Consider the following 20778-nt stretch of genomic DNA (forward strand, 5'->3'; position numbering starts at 1 on the left):
TCTAGGGGCCTTCGAATACAGGTAGAGAATGCTACAGTACCTGGCTGCTCTGATTGTGAATTACACAGCTTGCAGCCAGACAGTGAATGGCTGTCAGTATGCTGATTGATGGATGGCTGGAGCTATCCACCAATCAGAGTACTGTCAATTGTCGAGGGACAGCAGGAGGGGTACTGTATTATTATTATTATTTTATCATTATTCCAGGTTTGCCCAGGGACAACAATGCTGTGAAGACGGTCTCGGTTCCGCCTCTTCTGTTTTACGTGAACTAAATAGTGATGACTATTATAGTCTCTTCCTTCAGTGATCAATGATTTTTTCCACCCTTCAAAAACCATTCATGGTGAGTTACTTATAGTTTGTGTTCTGCACATGAAAAGGGCAGGACACACACACGCCTATCTGGACGTCAATGAGCAGCGGCCTGGTCAGGGACAGTGTGCCGAAGCAGCAGATGCCGGTAGCTCTCAGTGTCTTGCAGGATTTCCCCTTCAATGTCCTGCAAGACTGACCATACACAGAGGAGCTCCTCAGCAGCTGCTGTCAATGGCCCTCATTCCGAGTTGTTCGCTTGCTAGCTGCTTTTAGCAGCATTGCACACGCTAAGCTGCCGCCCTCTGGGAGTGTATCTTAGCTTAGCAGAATTGCGAACGAAAGATTAGCAGAATTGCGAATAGAAATTTCTTAGCAGTTTCTGAGTAGCTCCAGACTTACTCCTACATTGCGATCAGTTCAGTCAGTTTCGTTCCTGGTTTGACATCACAAACACACCCAGCGTTCGCCCAGACACTCCCCCGTTTCTTCAGACACTTCCGCATTTTTCCCAGAAACGCCAGGGTTTTTTCGCACATTCCCAGAAAACGGCCAGTTTCCTCCCAGAAACACCCACTTCCTGTCAATCACACTACGATCACCAGAACGATGAAAAATCCTCGTTATGCCGTGAGTAAAATACCTAACTTTTGTGTAAAATAACTAAGTGCATGCGCTCTGCGTACCTTGCGCATGCGCAGTAAGTGACTAATCGCAGTATAGCGAAAATCGGCAACGAGCGAACAACTCGGAATGACCCCCAATGAACAGCTGGGTACCGGGACAGCTGCACTGTCACCCCTCCCTTAATCTTGCCCTGCACATGAGCAGTTAGGGGGATATCCAATTGATAATGCTGATTTGATTACCTTATAACCTTCACAATAATGGGTAAGAGACACAGTACGCAATTGGCGTATGGGGTACCGTAAGGGTACGCACTTAGCGTAGCATACGCTCGGCCGTGATCGAGACGCACATGCGGCACGCTCGCTCACAGCTTAATGCGTGGTGTCGAGCACGCTATAGGCGAACGACTACCGTAATGCTACGCTACCAGCGTAGCGGACGCTCGAGACCACGAGGAGAACACGAGCTGCGCAGACGCTCACAAGATGACAATCAGTAAACCTTGAATGTAACACACAGAAAGGATACTCTTATACTGTAAATCTTGTACTGAAACACTGTAGCGATATAACGCTGCTTAACCTTGTTAACACTAAAGCTGTTTGAGCGATCGTGACGCTCCTATTACCCACTGCAATGTAATGAACACACGATACCGTGCTAAGGATCCAACACCTTTACTAACAAGCTTTTAGTTATATCGAAAAGAGAAACAGTTAACAAGTCATACACTACAGGCTAACATATAATTCTAACAGGATATCTAGACAGAAATATACACAATAGTAAACAATCGCAAATACAAATACATAGACTAAGAATGAATGGCTAACATTACACGGGTAACAAAGTGGCAACAGAGAAACATACCATACAGGGAACACTTGCAGGCGCAACTGGAATCCAGTCCTCCAATTATCAGCGATAACTGTTGAAGAGAGAGTACTGGCCGGTCTGGGGACAGTGACCCTTATATACACAACATACAGTGTACTTCAAAGGGCCCTACAACCTTATTGTTCATTGGACACAGGAATGTCTCTCTGCACTATAACAAAAGGTCATAGGTGGATTTGAACAGGTGGGCTGTGACTATTTCAAACAGCTCAGGTGGGTGGGAATCTCCGGATTCCCGCCGCATGGATAATGAACTGCAAATATAGAATATGTCCAGAAACTACTAATGGCCATAACTACACGCAGGAGCGATTAATCTTTACCTAACCAACACCGGATTATTGCTATTAAACTACTCTTCGGTTAGGTACCAGACACCACTGTTCAACCTTAATCAGACCCTTTGTACCACGCAAAGAGGGATTCCCAAGTCCGTGAACAAGTCACATTAAACAAACTTACAGTTATTACTAAAGGGAACATTACCTATAAAACATGCTATTTGGTTCTATCATTAAACGATTGAGTCGCCCGCTAGACGCACACAAACTCTACCGTAAATGCACATACCACGCGCTCGAGCGCATGGCCGAGGCGCCATCACGCGGCTGCGTATATCCGCACGCACGGGAGAGAATGTGCACGTGCAGCAGGCACGCGCATGAGGTAAATATATGGCAACGTGTAGCGTGATATTTTTCTGACTTTGACACAATTATCCCCGTTAAAACATCGGGTCCGAAAAACAGACATTTTCGGCCGTTTATCTGACTTTTTTCCGATGTTTCACCGATTTTTTTTTTACAGGCTATCCTGTTAAATCGTGTGTAAAAAAAAACCTTTTTTTCCCGAAAACACACAGGTTCAGTGAAACCTGTGTGTTTTAGGGTGAAACAGCCCCGTTTTCGGACAAAAACGGGGCTGTTTGCAAGGATTCTGTTTTCGCATGCCGCAGCTTATCGGGGCTAATTGGATAGCCCCCGGCGGGACAATTAGCCCCGGTAAAAAAACGGGGCTAATTGGATATCCCCCTTAGTGTCCGCGCATACGCAAAATGCATTTGAGTTTCACCCCCAGACTTTGCCATCAATGGTGAAAACACTCACCACTGGCCTCCGACCATTGATGGTTTGTAAACTGTCACCCCTTGATCTCAAAAGTACACCTGTTCATAGGGGCTCATTCCGCGTTGATCGCTCGCTAGCTACTTTTAGCAGATGTGCAAACGCATAGTCGCCGCCCACAGAGGAGTGTATTTTCGCTTTGCAAGTGTGCGAACAACTGTGCAGCCGAGTGGTACAAAAACATTTTGTGCAAAACAAGACCAGCCCTGTAGTTACTTATTCTGTGCGATGATTGCAGCAAAAAAACGCCTGGACACGCCTGCGTTTTTCCCAAACACTCCCAGAAAACGGTCAGTTGACACCCATAGACTCCTTCTTCCTGTCAATCTCCTTGTGATCGGCTGTGCGAATGGAATCTACGCTAGATCCAGTGCACAGCAGCGATGCTCTTTATGCCCGTACGACGCACGTGCGCATACGCATGCGCAGTTTTCCTTTTTTTTACCTGACCAATGTGCTGCGAAAATCGGCAGCGAGCGATCAACTCGGAATGACCCCCATTGACGCTATTGTGTGAGACAATTTTCTGAGCATGTGCATTGCAAATTCACGCAACATACACTCCAAACACAGGCATGCGCTTAGCCCTGCATCACTAAGAATATATGGTAAGCATAGCACTGAGGCCAAGATTTATCAAGCCTTGGAGAGTGATAAATTGCATGGTGATAAAGTACCAACCAACCAGCTCCTAACTCATTTTTAAAACACATCCTGTAACATGACAGTTGGGGGCTGATTGGTTGGTACTTTATCACTGTGCAATTTATCACTCACCAAGGCTTGATAAATCTTGCTGTATGTACTGTAGGACAATGTTCATTGTTACTACACCAAGACCAAGGGTGCTGAAGCTTGTATACACAACACCACAGGTCTGCTGTTTCCTTCTCACCGAGGCGGAGATTGGGTCCTGGGAGGGGAGAGAGGGGAGGCCCAGCCCTAAAACAGGACACGCTGCCATCACTTCCTCCCAGAGCAGCAGCAAATCCCCCTCCCACCATCGCCGGCGCCTCCACGGCAGCCACATGACACCGCGGTCTGCCTCTGCGCCCTGATAGCAGGAGGGAAGAGAGGAAATCGCACAGAGATTCCGTGTCCCTGTCACCAGCAGCAGCAGCGCAGCTCCGGCTCCCGCCTCCTCCTCTGCCACCGGCGTGCTCAGGGTGCTCTCCTCACTCCGCAGCCCGGTGTCTGCACCTCGTCGCCATGCCTAACATCGTGCTCTTCAGCGGCAGCTCCCACCAGGATCTCTCCCAGAAGGTGGCGGACCGGCTCGGGCTGGAGCTGGGCAAGGTGGTCACCAAGAAGTTCAGCAACCAGGAGACCAGGTGAGAGCGCCCGGCGGGCACATGCAGCACCAGGAAGCAGCAGCACATGTTGTGGGCACACGGGGTCCTGCAGCTCCAGTAATGCACATATCATTGCATCAGCATGCCCAGCCTCAGTGTATATAATGTGTCCGGCTAGACGTGGTAAAATGGCCATGCACCGGCAGTCACATTGGCCTTAGCATGTCGTACATGTGTGCGCATTGGGAGGTCATCTGTACTCCTCCCGCTCTATGTTCTAAGGGATTAGACAATGCGGGTCTCATGCTTCACATGGCTTCTTTTGTTGTGACACAAATAAATGCTATATGTCCATAGCTGGGAGTCATTATACCGGTTTTGTCTGGCTGGGGGCAGTAGATCACTCTGTGCAGGGGCTATCATACTGATCGTATCTCACGTTATATTAATGATCCTATTAGTTAGAGAACATAGTCTATGCCATGGTTCCATGGGTTGGTCACCGATTAAAATTTACTATTATGCTGGAGTTTGTCTCCTACACCCCCCGGGGATATATCTGTTACTGGTCGAACTCAACCTTCTGAGATGTGTGATCATCTTAATATACTGTAGTGTATATTTTACTCGTCTGTCTTCTGTTCATCAGGACTGTGTATCCAGTTACTGGGATCAGTTTAGAAATTAAGAACACTAAAAAAGGGAAAAACTTTTATTCAAGTATATAGCAAAGGCTAACACTGGTAATATATTAACATTGCATTATTGTGGAAATTTGAATACAGTTTGACAAAGTGCTGTTTTTTAATTGTATTCAGGATGATACGTTATCCAATGTTAACCATAATAATAGAAAATGTTATTTGGTAAGTTTCCACTACTGCAGTTTTATCATAACAAAGCATTGGTTTCTATTATCAGCTTGTCCAGAATCAATTTTATTAGTTGAAAAACCCAGGCCTCGCTAATGTTTGTAGTAAAAACACATGATTCCATGGTCCTTCAGTGATTCTATCTTCCACTAAAATGCTGAAATAACTGATTCACATGATCTGGAGCAACTATGAAGATGCATATGGGAGATGTTTGCTTTTAGAATGATTACATGGTCATATCCTGTGTCTGTGAGACTCGAATATCCTCATCAGCATTTATAAAGGAGTATGAAGTGACCGGGTTAGGGGTGGAATACTGGCAGGCTGTGATCCTGGCGGTCAGTTTAGCCGGTGTCTGTAAAGCACTAGAAAGCAACTTTCTTGCTCTCTGCGCTCTCCACACGGGTGTAGTACGGTATGCCGGCGCTCGGCGACCAGCATACCGGTGCCGGGAGCCCGACTGCCAGCATACCGACAGCGTGGCGACGCTAAGGAGCCTCTTGCGCGCTCGCCACGCTGTGGGCACGGTGGCGTGCTACGCTCGCCACACTATTTTATTCTCCCTCCAGGGGGGTCGTGGACCCCCGCGAGGGAGAATAGCTGTCGGTATGCCGGGTGTCGGGATTCCGGTGCCGGTATAATGTGCGCAGGGATCCCGAAATTCGGCATACTGAAGACCACCCCTCCACGCTGCTGGCTAGGTGGCTCACTGCGCTTGCTACAGGTTCTATTCCCACTCTATGGGTGTCGTTCACACCCATGAGTGGGAATAGTCCTGGCGCAGCAGTTTGGATCCCAGTGTCTGTATTCTGACCGCCACGATATTAACTACATCCTGTAGTGACTGGCAGCCCACCCTCCAGCTATGCTAGTGACCCCCAAAATCCTGGTGCACTCCCCAACCAGAGCTAATAACAGAAGCTAACACACATCTCTATACTTTTCAAATCTCCCCCAGTCTTTGACGGTCTGGTAGTTACAATACCCCTGAAAAAAGGGTCTCTCTGGCCTAAAGCTTCCACATTTTTTTGTGAGTGCCACAATATCTATATCAAAACTAGATTTGCACTATCATAGTCATTGTTTATTTGCACGGTACTCAATAACCGGGCTATTGCCAGGTCAGCCCAAGTAGCGGCTCAGTGGAAAAGGGACCCAAACAAATAACCTGGGTCCATTTACCCGGAAATCAGACTGTGGTAGCTACCAGGTAACGGCAGAGTGTAAATGGGTGACCAGAGTCCCATTGAAAGCCTATGGAGCGGCGGATGATGTCATATCCAAGAACCGGCAGTAGCACAAAGGTGCAGTGTGAAAGGGACAGCCTTGGGAACAACCTGGGTCGAACATGCTGTTTAAAACTGGGTCGGACCTATTTTTCAAACCAGTTTTACTTGCAGGTATTTCTTGTCTTGACATATATTTGAGTAGCATTGAAATGCTGTTTAGCCAGTGAACAACATAACACTAAAGAATAGTTGGGAAAAGAATGTGGAGTTTTGGAGGCAGTCTTAAATCAACATGATTTTTCAAAAGCAAATAAATCACATTTAAGCATTAGAAATTGCCTGTAGGAATATGGAAAGGTTTAACTTCATACATTAGCTAAAAAGCTTATATTCAAGGGGGTCATTCCGACCCGATCGGGTCGGAACTGTGCATGCGACGGCGCCGCAGTACGCCGGCGCATGGCAGCCGTCGTTTCCTAGCGATCGCCTCTGAGGCAGATGCGGTCGCTGGGCGGGAGGGGGCTGGACGCCGCCGTTTAGGGGGAGCGGTCCGGCCAACGCAGGCGTTGCCAGACCGCTGGGGGGGGCGGGCTGTGCGATGCCTTTGCACTTCTGCGGGGGGGGGGGGGGGGGGGGGGGCGGCACTGACATGGGGGCAGACTAGCCCTGTGCTGGACGTCCCCCCGCATGTCCGTGTGAATGATTGTAGCTGTGCTCAATTTAGCACAGCTATGATCAACTCAGAATGACCCCCATATACAGTATCATCTGTAGACTGTAAGCTCATATGCAGCTAGGGCTTTATTCTACTATTTTTTTCACTACTACACCTCCTTTATTGACTTCTTATGTCCAACTGCATAATCTGTAAAACCCTTATTTGGTTCTGGATAAATGTGAGCGAGAAAAAACTGATCACAATGCTATCTTTGAATTACCATACCCCTGTAAACTTCCATGACACCATAGCCCAGTGGCATTCCCAACATAATACCGCGAAAAATTCCTAGTGTACCCGAGTGCACCTTGCCAATAAAGCTGATTCTGATATATTACGGACATCGAGAAACAGCTTCCATTACAAAATGTGGAAAAAGTGAAGTGCTGTGAATACTTTCCGGATGCGCTTTATCTGAACCCCTCCTACAGACTGTTGCATCGTAAAGCAGATAGATCCTTCACACCACATATTTAAATAGACAACTGGTGCCATGCATACCAGGGGATGCAGTTAAAATGCCAGCAGCTGGCCTGTTCCAACATGTGGATGTCCACGACACCCATAGAGTGAGAATAGATCCTATTGAGCCACTGAGCCCGCGTTGTGGAGAGCGCAGCTAGCTTGCAAGGGAACTCTTAGCACTCAGCATTCTGGAGGGTGAGAGATTGACAGCCGGCATCCCGCCTGCTGGACTAACGTATGTAACCACATACCAGTTGTATACTCTGTGTGTCCTATGTGGAGCTTTGTTAAACCTGAAGAACTGTAAATGTTTGTTAATACTGAAAATGTTATTTAATTATAAATATTTAAAATATAAAATGTGCTTTAGTGAAGAACTAATAGTTTAATACAAAATAAAGCTTAAATAATAAGCAGTGGTCAATTTCCACATTAAAATACGGTTTACTTCAATTATAGCAATGCATCCAAAATTTTGCCTTTCAAAAAATAAAATGTGCCCCTGAGTGATCAGCACCGTACCCAACACAATCCTAGAGTGAACAGTAGATGTGGGATCACTGAAAACACTCAACGAGTGACATTCAGTCATTCTTGTGCAGTGTTTTAGTTGCCCCTAACCATTGGTGTCCTAGGTTTCTGCCACGGTCCACCTAATGGTAGCGTCTGCCATGGCTGGATCATATAGCCAAACTAAGCACTTGTTCCCATTGCAATCTGGCTTGGACATTATGCAGTGTTATGATATAAACCTCATGTATCATACTCCTGTTCTGTAGAGTATGGTGGCACTAGGCTACAGTATGTTATTGAACAGAAATAACATGTTCTCTTTGTTAAGAGACAACCTCAGAGTTGGTGAAGACTGTTTAATGCTCATAGAGCTTATAGTTTAAAAGTTTAGTAATCCGAAAGTAAAATATTTCCTTAAATTTGTAGAGATGAATATATGATGAGACTAGCATGTACACAAGCAATTCTGATCTAAAATTGATGGATGTGCATGCAGTAATGCGATCTCTGGTTGTGGTTGCTTGTGTATGCACACAGTTGTAGAGCAAAAATAATAATAATTTTTTTGTCCCTTGGTTTAAAATTAGCTTGTATGCTGTTCCTCAGTTTAACTTCAGACATGGACATAGTGATTTGTCCAGGGTAGATATTCAGCGTTACAAATTTTCCAGCAGTGGTCTCCAGTGACTTTTTAAAAGGCAATACCCAGCCCTCCGTAAGATGAAATTTTAGTTTGACTTGTCAAACTACTTCAAGTTTGGTATGTCCTTAGCTTGTTTAAAGGACAGCCAACTGACCTGAAAAACAAGGTTTACATTGTATGGCATTGTGGGGAAATGCGATGTGCAATTTAAAAATTCTTCTCTGAATTTATAACTAGCTAGCTATGCACGAAGACATGTGGTACACCGCTACAAGTTTCCCTTGCTATCATCTGGCAGAACAGCGGACCTTCATTTGAAAGACCCCCCCCCCCCAATTTCTAATACAGTGATACGTTAAAGTGGAGTACTGACGGGAGAGATGTGTGCTGAGTGATCTTAACACAGACCCTCAGCACACATCTCTCCCCGCTCAGCACAGTGCGATGTGCTGAGCGAGGGGGGGGGCGCTTCACACAGCTCTGAAGTGAGCGACCCGCTAGATTGAGCCTGCATGCAGGTGAAATCTAGCACCGGCAGGTTCATCACTATCGCTGGGGGGCATACACACAGCAGATCCGTGCTTAAAATCTGAGCAATCTAGTCAGATTGCTTAGATTTTAAACACGGATCTCTTTGTGTGTACCCCCCTTGATTCTCTATTGATCCTGTTTAATCCCAAGGGAACATCCTTAAACTGCACAAATTATGACGTTTACTTTTCGGGAATACCGCTCACCCAGTCTTCTCTGTCAAATAAGGGTGTACCTGATTTTTATTGAAGTGCGGTCTTTCAGATGGTGGTGGCCTCCATAAGGGTTGGGGTATCGGCGGGGTGGGGCGAGCTCACCACGCTGCGGCATTGCCACAGGTTCTATCTCCACTCTATAGGTGTTGTGGACACCCACGAGTGGGAATAGCACTGGGCCCTCTGCCGGCATTCTGGTGGTCGGGATCCCAGCATTGTTTTGCTGACTGATTGTTTGTAGATAAAGTGTTACAATTTCCCCCATTCAACCTGACGCATAAAAGGAGAGTTCCCTTTTTCAAACAGTGGGGTCAATTCTATTCGGCAACTAAAGAATAGCGCCGGGAATTAGCTCCCGACGCTATTCAATTCTGCTACTAGTTGCCCGCAATTGTCGGGAATTCTTCTCTCATCCCCGGGGGATGAGCGAATAAACCCGACAAAAGTGCTGCCTCGCGGCCGGCGCAAGGCTGATTCTGTCGGGAATCAGCCTCGCGCCGGGTAGTTAAGTCGGAGAATGCCCGTTCTCCCGACAAAACTACCTGTTAAGTCGGCGAGAACGGGACATCGCCGACTTAACTTTAGCTGAATTGAATAGCGTCGGGAGCTAATTCCCGGCGCTATTCTTTAGTTGCCGAATAGAATTGACCCCAGTGTCCTCTTAGTAGTTATTTTCTAGTTATCACCAGGCAATAACACCCTATGCTATTAAAAGTGCCAAGTCCAGAAATGGGTGTTTTAATATCCAAATCTCCCATATCCTGGCATCAATAAACACAGTAGTACCAGTGTTTGATCCAATAGGTTGTCTATTATTCATAATGGTATGCTTTTTTTTTTTTTTTTAGCAGTCCAACACATTTTGTGCATTTCATTCAATCACAAAAAAATAAGAAAAGTATACTGCTTCACCTTGGAATTTGATCAGCGATTAATTTGTTGAACTAAGCTCAGCAGCAAAGGGATTAATAGGAGTGTAGTAACAATTACATTTCTCCTTGATGCTTTATCACAGACCCTAAATGGGAAATTTAGCAAACCATATAATTTGAACAAATTGTTGAATATAGCAACCAATCAGATGCTAGCTATAATTTATTTAATATAGGGGTCTATTCATGAAGCAGTGAAAAGTGTGGAGAAGTTGCCCATGGCAACTAATCGGCTGCTACGTATAACTTTAGAGAATGCAATGCTGGTAGCCATGGGCAACTTCTCCACTGGTACACTGCTTCAGGAATAGAACCCATAGTCTATAAAATGATATTCTGGTTGCTATGGGTAAGTTCTCCACCTGCCCTCTTTAGAAGGTTTGATAAATTTCCCCCTAAAGCTGGGTACACATTACGTTATATGTATTACAGTCACAGTACCTGCAGCCATCTACACGACCATTGTTTAGTACATACTCCCAATCTGACATTTACGCACCGTTTATTGCATCATCCCATCTGATGTGCTGCACATCAAATGGGATGACATGATGTGCACCAGCATTCTCTACACACGCTATGTTGTGTCATCATCTCGTACATGGGCAAAATATGTGGTTGTATTGGGATGTCGCTAGATCATCGCGTCTTCCAGGTGTGTACCCAGCTTAAGTCATACACTAGGACTAGGGTATGAAATGCCACTCTTTTAACTGAAGTCTACAGGACGAGGCATAACGCAACCATACTTTACAAACTAATATCTAGAAAACCAATCTTTCATTAGGTCACATATCCACAACTTGCTGTTTCTTATGTTCCAACTGCAGTAAAACTGACCGTATGGAATTTTTCTTTTACTAGCAACATTATTTTGTATGTATATGGATTATAGGAGATTTACTAGAAAGCAGAGTCCGCTTTTGAGTCAGAGGATTGGACTGATAGCGTGCTGCTCAGGTTTAATTACAGATAAGACATCACTGTTATTAGCAAAAGTGCTGGAGCCAGGAGTAAAAACAAAATGATGCTGGCCTCTAGAGGTCCACCAATTGAAGCACCATATGTAGGGGTAAATTTACTATGGTGGTAGTTTTTTAGAACTGGTGATGTTGCCCATAGCAACCAATCAGATTTTGGGTATCTTCTAGAAGCAGCTAGGTAAATGTTAAGCAGAATCTTGTTGCTATGGGCAACAGCACCAGTTCTAAGGAAAAAACACTTAGTAAATATGCTCTGTAGATGGGATACAGGCATGTCATGTGTCTTGTATATGGGCTTTTTATGAAGTTCATAACCCTATAGAAGGTCAGTTAAGTGGTTAATGTCGGGTGGTTTACTTTCAATTTAAAAAATAAACTGACATTTAGGGGGAAATTTACTAAGGTCGGAGATTTTTAGAACTAGTGATGTTGCCCATAGCAACCAATCAGATTATATCTATTATCTGCTAGAAGCAGCTAGATAAATGGTAAGTAGAATCTGATTGGTTGCCATGGGCAACATCACCAGTTCTAAAAATCTCCTACCTTTGTAAATTTACCTCTTAGTGTATATTAAGTTTTGTTTTTTTCTCTCTCTTTAAGCACCCTTTTTACGGCCCATAAATGTTTCCAGTGGCCTAATAACGTGCCATAGGGGTCATTCCGAGCAACTTTTTGCTGCCTGTGCAATCAACTAGACGCCACCTATGGGGGAGTGTATTTCTGCATAGCAGGGCTGCGAACGCTTGTTTAGCCCTGCTATGCAAAACCTTTTTCCTGTAAAAGAAGACCAGGGTAAGCATTACTTACCCTGTGCGATCGATCCAGTGATGCAGGTCCTGGAATTGACGTCAGACATCTGCCCTCCAAACGCCTGGACATGCCTGCGTTGGACTCTCCACTCCCCAAAAACGGTGAGTTGCCGCCCGGATCCGCCTTCCTCCTGTCAATCTTCTTCGGTCACCGCTGCGACCGCTTTCTTCACTAGTAGCGTCGCTACCTGGCGATGGCCGTCTCCGGGCAACGACGCGCCTGCGCAATGCGGCCGCCACGCATGCGCAGTTCCGACTCGATCGCACGGCTGTGAAGAAGCATTCGGGGTGGTGACGGAAATAACATGTATGTCCATGTTTTAATAATAAAAAATAAAACATAAAACAAGAGGGAAGGGCTACTCTATTAGTCCATTGGAGTCCTCTTCTCCTTCGTGCCTTGCAATTTGTCAGTGGATCATTGTGATTCATTCAGAGATATCCCCTTTATTATTTATGAACCTAACCCTTTCCATACCATGGGTGTTTTCAAAAGCAGATGTCTTTCACATCATATGTTCATGAGTGATAAGACTTAAATGAAAGCAGCCACTCTGTCATCGTTTTTTACGCAACTAATGTATGAACTAACTTTAGCAACTATATGGAAATATTGCTGCAAAAAAAAGTACATATTTTTTTTCTGATTTGTCTTGGTGGGGGTGCGGATTCAATTGTTTCGACATGGATGCCTGAGGGAGTATTTCAATTGATGCTCTGATTGGGCATGAGTGCTGTGTGTGCTCCCATTTCTTCTTGCAATCTCCTGAGGTGGTGAGCAGAAATGTGTGAAAAGTCCCTACTTTTTGGGCACCCTAACAAGGACTTTAGAAGGGTTTAGCTGCTTTACGTGGCTGAACTTGGTGCTTTGGGGATCATTAATGGTCACCCAAAACAATTGGATTGCTCAGTTGGGCCCCCATAAATCAGCATGGCACCCAAAACAGTTGAATTTTCCCCTATATGTTTAGTTGCTGAATAACCTTTCACTATAAACTTAAGTGAAATCACATATGCTAAAATACTGGAAATGAAGAATAGCGCAGACCTGAAATCCTGGTATTAGTTCTCGTAAATCAACTGTATTAATTTTGTGGAAGTAGTTTTGGTTATAATTAGCCTTAGCATTTACAGCAATTTGTCACGCCAGTAGAGAATGAAGTATTCGCCCAGGGCCTGGGTCTTTCTAAATTCAGCTTGCTCACTTATCAGAATGATACCCATTCTCTGAGGCCTTCCTTGAAACACCGGAATCTTTTGTTTTAACTATTGTTATTTAGCCTACATATGTGGGTCCTTAGCTCACTGATTGCATACTCAGTAGTTGCTGTCTGTTGTGTAAGTAAGGGATCCATTTTTTAAATGGACTGACCATAGGTGGGTGTTCTGCTGGTTAAATTATTTAACCCCCTCGCTGTGGAGAGCAAGAGCGGCTAGTCGTCTAGATACCTTAAAACTGGGTATGACTAGTCCCAATTGCCTTCTGCAGCTAAGTGCCCCCTGCTGCCTTACTTTCTGCTCACTGGATAACTATATTGGCACTAGTAATAAATTCTTGATATATAGATAGATAGATATATATATATATATATATATATATATATATATATATAGATATATATATATATATATATGATAGATAGATAGATAGATAGATAGATAGAGATATATCTATCTATCTATATCTCTCTATTTATCTATCTCTATATCTATTTATTAGTACTGACCGGCACTCAATACCTCATAACTTCTATTGCCCCGGTGCCTTCCTGTACCCAAAGGTATAAACAGTCCATCTCACAGCGGCGGGACTTGTTCAGCGTAGGAAGAAATGTAAGGACTTGAGTTTAGTCTCTTCCTAAGGACTTGAGTTTAGTCTCTTCCTTTCTTCCTACGCTGAACAAGTCCCGCTGAATGCCGTCGCTGTGAAGATGGACTGTGTGTGTGTGTATGTATGTTGTTGTTTTTTTTTTTTTTTTTATTAAACATTTCAAATACGTTTTGGATACTTGTCTATAAGTGTGTGTGTTCTGATAAGACCTTACTATAGACATAGGAGGCAAAATAAAGGAAGTATGTCATAAAGAGGACAATTGAAAGCCTTTTATATAAATCATTGCGAGTGTATCATTGTTCAGGTACACCCCCCTTTCTCCAGTTGTACACGTTTTTAGTATGATCACATGGATAAGGTGCTAGAATTGAGTGAAGACTCGTCAAAAAGAAACCTTTCATAGGTGGAATACGCACCTATAACCATTTCTTATATCTAATTTAAATTTGGGTGATTTACACCTACACCGTACACACTTTCAGCTCTGTGTGCGCAGGACCACCCCTATTTTGTTAGATTTGTATTTCTGCTAACTGGCACTAATCACCGGTGGGGAGTCCTGAGAGTCAAGGGGTCGTTCCCAGAGCAGCCCCCATTTTTTTTTTTTTTTTAAGGAAATCCTAAATTTCTAAGGAGATCTAGCCCTGGGATGACCAGTATGGGGTTATGACTTTGGACCCCACGCTGTGGGTCTCCGTGCTATAACTGGTTCATCCTGGTTATAGGAAAATAGGGGTAACTCCATGTTGTTTTTCCCTCAATCTTACCATACCAGCCCAGTCTGAGAGGCCTGGCTGGTTGTAGTTTTGGAGAAAAAGACTATGGGGTATATTCAATAAGAGTCTGGTCTATTCTGACATGCAGTTGTCGGAATGGACCCGACAACCCCTATTCAAAGAGCGGCCAAATCCGACTGTCTGATTTGGCCGTTCCCTGTGTCCTGTCCTGCCGCTGCTGTCAGCGGCTGCCGGGTGCGCTGACAGCAGCGGCTGGGGGAGCAGCGTGGCGATCGGCGGAGGTGATGTCTGCGGTGGCGGGGGAGACACTACAGGGAGAGAGGTGCCTGACCAGGGGATGGCCATCAAGGTACCTCTTATTCCCGTAGCCCGCCGCAGCGCTCCCCGTCTCCTCACCTCAAGTTTGTCGGAAAGGGGGCCAAAACCTGTCAGATTTGGCCCCGTTTCCGACAGCAGCAGGTGGTTCAGCGGCTATTCCGCCGATCCACCTGCTTTCCGACAAGTCGGGTTTCCCAACTTGTCGGAAAAAATGTGCCCCTATTGAATAGGTCGGAACCCCTTCCGACCTTTTCCAGTCGGAAACTGCCGTCTTTCCGACAAGACGGCAGTTTCCGACTTATTGAATACACCACCATGCATTTTATTTTCTTTAACCCTTTATTTGCGTTTGAACCTAACAAAGCCTGTAGTCGCCCTCTTCTTCCTTCCCCCCTCCCCCCCCCTTTTTGTTTAACAGCTAAACTCTGTCTACGTCAGTTGGTAATTGTATGTTTTGATTTAGAACCAAGCTGACAGTGAATATGGGGGTAGATGTACAAAGCCTTGAAAAGTGATAAAGTACCAGCCAATATGCTCCTAACTGCCACGTTACAGGCTGTGTTCAAAAAAAGACAGGAGCTGAGTGGTTGGTAGTTTATCACTATCCACTTTATAACTTCGCGGGGGATATTCGATTCTTTGAAAAGTCGGTTGGGTGTCTGTTTTTTCCTGTCTATTAGATAGGATAAACAGACACCCAACTGACTTTTCAAACAATTTAATACTGCCCAAAGTCTTAGTACATCTGACACTTAGCCTATAGAATCCTACTTTTTACTAATTTGTAAATTGGAGAAACAAGAACCACTAAGGATTTCACTGCGGCACTTATAAGGTGAAGAAAAATCACATTTGCTTATGGTTCCCTATCTTGAAATTTTACTTTTTTTTTTTAATAGCCTTTTCTGTTAAATTTTCAATTGTCTGGAAACCTACTGTACGTACGATTTAATGTTTTTAAGATTCTGAGAGAAATTAGGAAACTTTATCAAATGTAGTGTGCAGGTACATATATGGTTTGCCTATAGCAGCTGTTTTTAAATGTGGTCCTCAAGGCACTCCAACGGTCCAGCTTTTAAGTATATCCATGCTTGACCGCAGGTGACTTACTTAGCACCTCAGTCCATTTTATTTAACCATCTGTGCTGAGCCATGGATATTCCTAAAAGCTGGACTGTTGGGTTGCCTTGAGGGTATCCGCTCTCTAGGTCGACAGTGTCTAGGTTGACCACTATTGGTCGACTGGGTCTCTAGGTCGGCAGGTCAAAAGGTCGACATGAGTTTCTCACATTTTTTTTTTCTACTTTACAATTCACGTGGACTACGATTGAGAACAGTAACCTTGCCCGAAGCATGGCGAGCGAATGCTGTGCACTAATTGGGGTTCCCGGTCACTGTACGGCGAAAACGGCATCAGTTTAAAAAAAAAACACCATGTTGACCTGTCGACCTACTTGCTGTCTACCAATAGTGGTCGACCTAGACACTGTTGACTTAAGTGTGGTCGACCTTCAATACCACACCTGCCTTGAGGACTGCGTGTGAGAACCTCTGCATTAAGGGGGGCACACATGGAGCGATGTTCACTTAATTTCTAAGCAATGTGACTAGATTGCTTAGAAATTATGAACACATTCCTCCGTGTGTAGGGGTGCCGGCGACAGCACTGGGTTGAGTGGGGGGAGAGGTGTGCTGAGCGGTCTGTGATAGATCGCTCAGCACACATCTCCTGGAGAAATCTCCCGTGTGTACCCCCTTTTATAGCAAACAAATCTGGTTTTCGCAGCCATGTTAATTGCTATGCACTACACCACTGTTTTTCCTGATCATCCGTTTCCATAAATGTAAATAAATGTGCAAGTTGACCTTACTACAAGGTTACTGCCACTGTAATCTACATGTGACAATATGGTTGTAGAGAGATAAAATTAGACTAGTTTAACACTAGTGCAACCTTGCAATATATAGACTTTCTTTTTTCAAACTGATAATTCATTGTAAATATTTAGTCCTACACTTGTTTGTTTGAATAAAAAGGTGTTTTTTTTTAAATTGGCTACTCCTATTATTTGTTCACGAGTTGCTAGCTATATAGACATAACCCACTTTGTACATGCTAGTTTCTAGTGTGTTCTGCTGAACGTATAATTTAGCATTTTCGGCATACTTCATTTTAAGTAATAGTTCTGAATACTGCAGTAGAGCTGAAATCGGCTCAAGTGTATACAGGACCAGTCTTCTATTTGGCAGCTTCAAATAACTTTTGTCAACCTTTAAGATACTCCTAACATACATAAATACCGTACATGCAAAGCGTTATAGTAGCTTTTTTTTCTTTTCTGCACCATCATTTCATTTTTATGTGCTATAAAGTAACTACTTGTACCCCTGTCACACTGAAAGATGAAACACTGGGATATTGCCAGTTTCTGCCAGGTCCTGGCTCAGTATGAAAGAGTCTACACAGGTCCATATTGCCAGGGCTTCAACCCTGGTAGCTACCAGTTATATTCCCGGAGCTAATCTGGGGGCTACCTGGAGACAACCTCATCTGCAAGCATCCGCTGTTACACAGAAGACCAAGGTCCGGTGTGAGCAGCGATGACCAGGGAATAACCTGAGTCCATCCACCGGTGTGAAAGGGGTAAGTCATTTAAACCGAGCTTCAACCCGTGTTCATTGTCCCGGGTTGGAGTCGTGTTTTCAATGTGAAAGCAGTACTGATTATGACATTTACAAACTTGAGAATTTTCATTTATTTCATTATATATAAATTTGTTTTGACCAATCTTCACACATTTGCTTGAGTGCATAGTATGCTGCCAATGGTTAGTGTGAATGTTAAATTGTGTAAACCCTGAATTCTTCCAAAGTTGTTTCTGGTGGGGTATTGACTGGTGTTCATATACAGGAATTACTATTACACTTTTAACTGTATTATAACCTAGTAGACATTCTCTAACACTGGTAGTCCGAACAATAATCAAAGTATTTGCATTGTTTTACGTCCATTTAAACCCTGCCTGCACTGTTCAGAAGCTCTGTTGCATCAGTAGGTATTCTCAGAGCAGTGGAGTATCTCCAACTGTCTCTGCTACCTCTTCCTGGATGTCCCAGCGCTTTCTTAAACTTAACATGTCTAAGACCTAGCTGATCATCTTCCCTCCCTCCTGCATAACCACCTCCTACAATCTCATTATCTATTGATGGCACTACTATCTCCTCTAGCCCCCAATTTCGCTGTCTTGGAGTAATCCTTGACTCCTCTCTCTCCTTCAAACCACACATTCAGCACCTCTCACAAACCTGCTGTTTTCATCTAAAAAATATTTCCAGGATCAGACCCTTTCTGACCCTGGATGCTACTAAGACTCTTATCCACTCACTGGTCATCTCCTGACTGGCATTCCTGACAAACACTTCTCTCCACTCCAATCTATCCTCAATGCTGCTGCCCGGCTCATTTTCCTCACCAAACGCACTACGTCTACCTCTCCTCTCCTACTAGACCTTCACTGGCTCCCCTTCCCTTTAAGAATCCATTTCAAGCTTCTCATATTCTCTTACAAAGCCCTCACCCACTCCTCTCCCATTTACATCTCCCTTTACTCTCCCACCCGTATTCTTCGCTCTGCTAATGCTCGCCGACTCTCCTGCCTACGGATTACTATCTCCCACTCCTACCTCCAAGATTTTTCACGTGCTGCACCACTTCTCTGGAATTCCCTACCTCTCCACCTCTACAAAACTTCAAACGGGCTCTCAAGACCCACTTCTTCTTCACCAAACCCAGCCAAACCTCATCCTAAGCCTCTTCCACATTCTCTATGTGCCCCATCTGTGTCAAACATGTCTGTCTACCCCTCCCCTTTAGATTGTAAGCTCTCACGAGCAGGGCCCTCTTCACTCATGTGCTTATCCTTTGTCTTTCTTTAATAATCTTCAACTGTATCAAATCCAGCAGTCTTCTGCCACCTGATACTTATTCCAGTGTCATCTGCTGATGTAACTTTGTTTCTCTTACGTCCTAGAGGATGCTGGGGACTCCGTAAGGACCATGGTTTATAGACGGGCTCCGCAGGAGACATGGGCACCTATAAAGAACTTTTAGTATGGGTGTGCACTGGCTCCTCCCTCTATGCCCCTCCTCCAGACCTCAGTTAGATCCTGTGCCCAGAGGAGAAGAGTGCACTGCAGAGAGCTCTCCTGAGTTTTCTGTGGGAAAAAATAATTGTTAGGTTTTTTTATTTTCAGGGAGCACTGCTGGCAACAGGCTCCCTGCATCGTGGGACTGAGGGGAGGGGAGCAGACCTACTTAAATGATAGGCTCTGCTTCTTAGGCTACTGGACACCATTAGCTCCAGAGGGAGTCGGAACACAGGTCTCACCCTGGGGTTCGTCCCGGAGCCGCGCCGCCGTCCTCCTCACAGAGCCGGAAGATAGAAGCCGGGTGAGTATGAGAAGCAAGAAGACGTCAAAGGCTGCAGAAGACTTCAGATCTTCATGAGGTAAAGCGCGCAGCGGTAAGCTGCGCGCCATTGCTCCCACACACACACACAGAAAGCACTGATGGGTGCAGGGCGCAGGGGGGGCGCCCTGGGCAGCAATAAACCTCGTTTTTGGACAAAAAAAGTCACATTAGGCTGCGGAGGCAGCAAATAGATGATCCCCCACCATTTTATTAAAATTGAAGAGGAACCGAAGCCCGCCGCTGGAGGGGGCGGAGCTTGATCCCTCAGCATTAACCAGCGCTATTTTCTCCACAGAGGCTGCAGAGAACGCTGGCTCCCCGGACTCTCCCCTGCTGAACACTTCAGAGGGCTGAAAAAGAGGAGGGGGACACATTGGAGCGCAGTGAGTGGGAAGATTGGCATTATATAATATAAAAGCGCTGTCTGGATTTTCTAGTGTCAGTTTGGCGCTGGGTGTGTGCTGGCATACTCTCTCTGTCTCTCCTAAGGGCCTGGTTGGGGATTTGTCCCCTTATAGGTATATCCCTGTGTGTGGGGTGTTGGTACGTGCGTGTCGGCATGTCTGAAGCGGAAAGCTTCTCCAAGGAGGAGGTGGAGCAGATGAGTGGTGTCCCCCCGTCGGTAGTGCCGACTCAGGAATGGATGGACATGTGGCATATGTTGAATGCAAGTGTGGCATCTTTACATAAGAGTAGCTAAAGCTGAATCCAGGGAGGCATCAGGGGGTCAATCCTCGGATTGGACCGACTCACAGGGCCCGTCGGGGTCTCAAAAGCGTCCCTTGTCACTAATTGTGGACACAGATACTGACCGACTCTGATTCCAGTGTCGACTATGATGAAGCTAGATTGCAACCTAAGGTGACAAAGAGTATTCAGTGTATGATTATTGCAACAAGGGATGTGTTGCATATTGCTATGAACCCTCTGTTCCAGACCCGAGGGTACACGTTTAAGGGAAAGAAACAGATAATAAACTTTTCCCCATCTCATGAACTTAACGAGTTATTTGAAAAAGCTTGGGAGACTCCAGATAAGAAGTTGCAGATTCCCAAAAGAATTAATATGGCATACCCTTTCCCTACACAGGACAGGGTACGTTGGGAATCCTCTCCCACTGTGGCCAAGGCTTTAACACGCCTGTCCAAGAAAGTGGCGCTGCCGTCTCCAGACACAGTGGCCCTCAAGGACCCTGCGGACCGCAGGCAGGAGACTACATTAAAGTCTATTTATTCACATACTGG

The 20778-nt window shown here is 45.1% G+C and overlaps 1 protein-coding gene across 2 annotated transcripts in view; it reads left to right on the forward strand.

The window, feature by feature from the left end:
• The first annotated feature begins 3889 nt into the window (after positions 1-3889).
• PRPS2 (phosphoribosyl pyrophosphate synthetase 2) overlaps positions 3890-20778 on the forward strand; it is a 122382-nt gene continuing 105493 nt past the window's right edge. Inside the window, exon 1 of one of the 2 annotated variants that reach the window (XM_063953506.1) lies at positions 3890-4297. In XM_063953506.1, the coding sequence (XP_063809576.1) occupies positions 4176-4297 (122 nt within the window). In that variant the 5' untranslated portion in view covers positions 3890-4175. The remainder of the gene's footprint in view (positions 4298-20778) is intronic. The other variant, XM_063953507.1, reaches the window with a different exon arrangement.

The sequence above is a fragment of the Pseudophryne corroboree genome, chromosome 2, assembly GCF_028390025.1.
Source record: "Pseudophryne corroboree isolate aPseCor3 chromosome 2, aPseCor3.hap2, whole genome shotgun sequence".
NCBI classification, from domain to species: Eukaryota; Metazoa; Chordata; class Amphibia; order Anura; family Myobatrachidae; genus Pseudophryne; species Pseudophryne corroboree.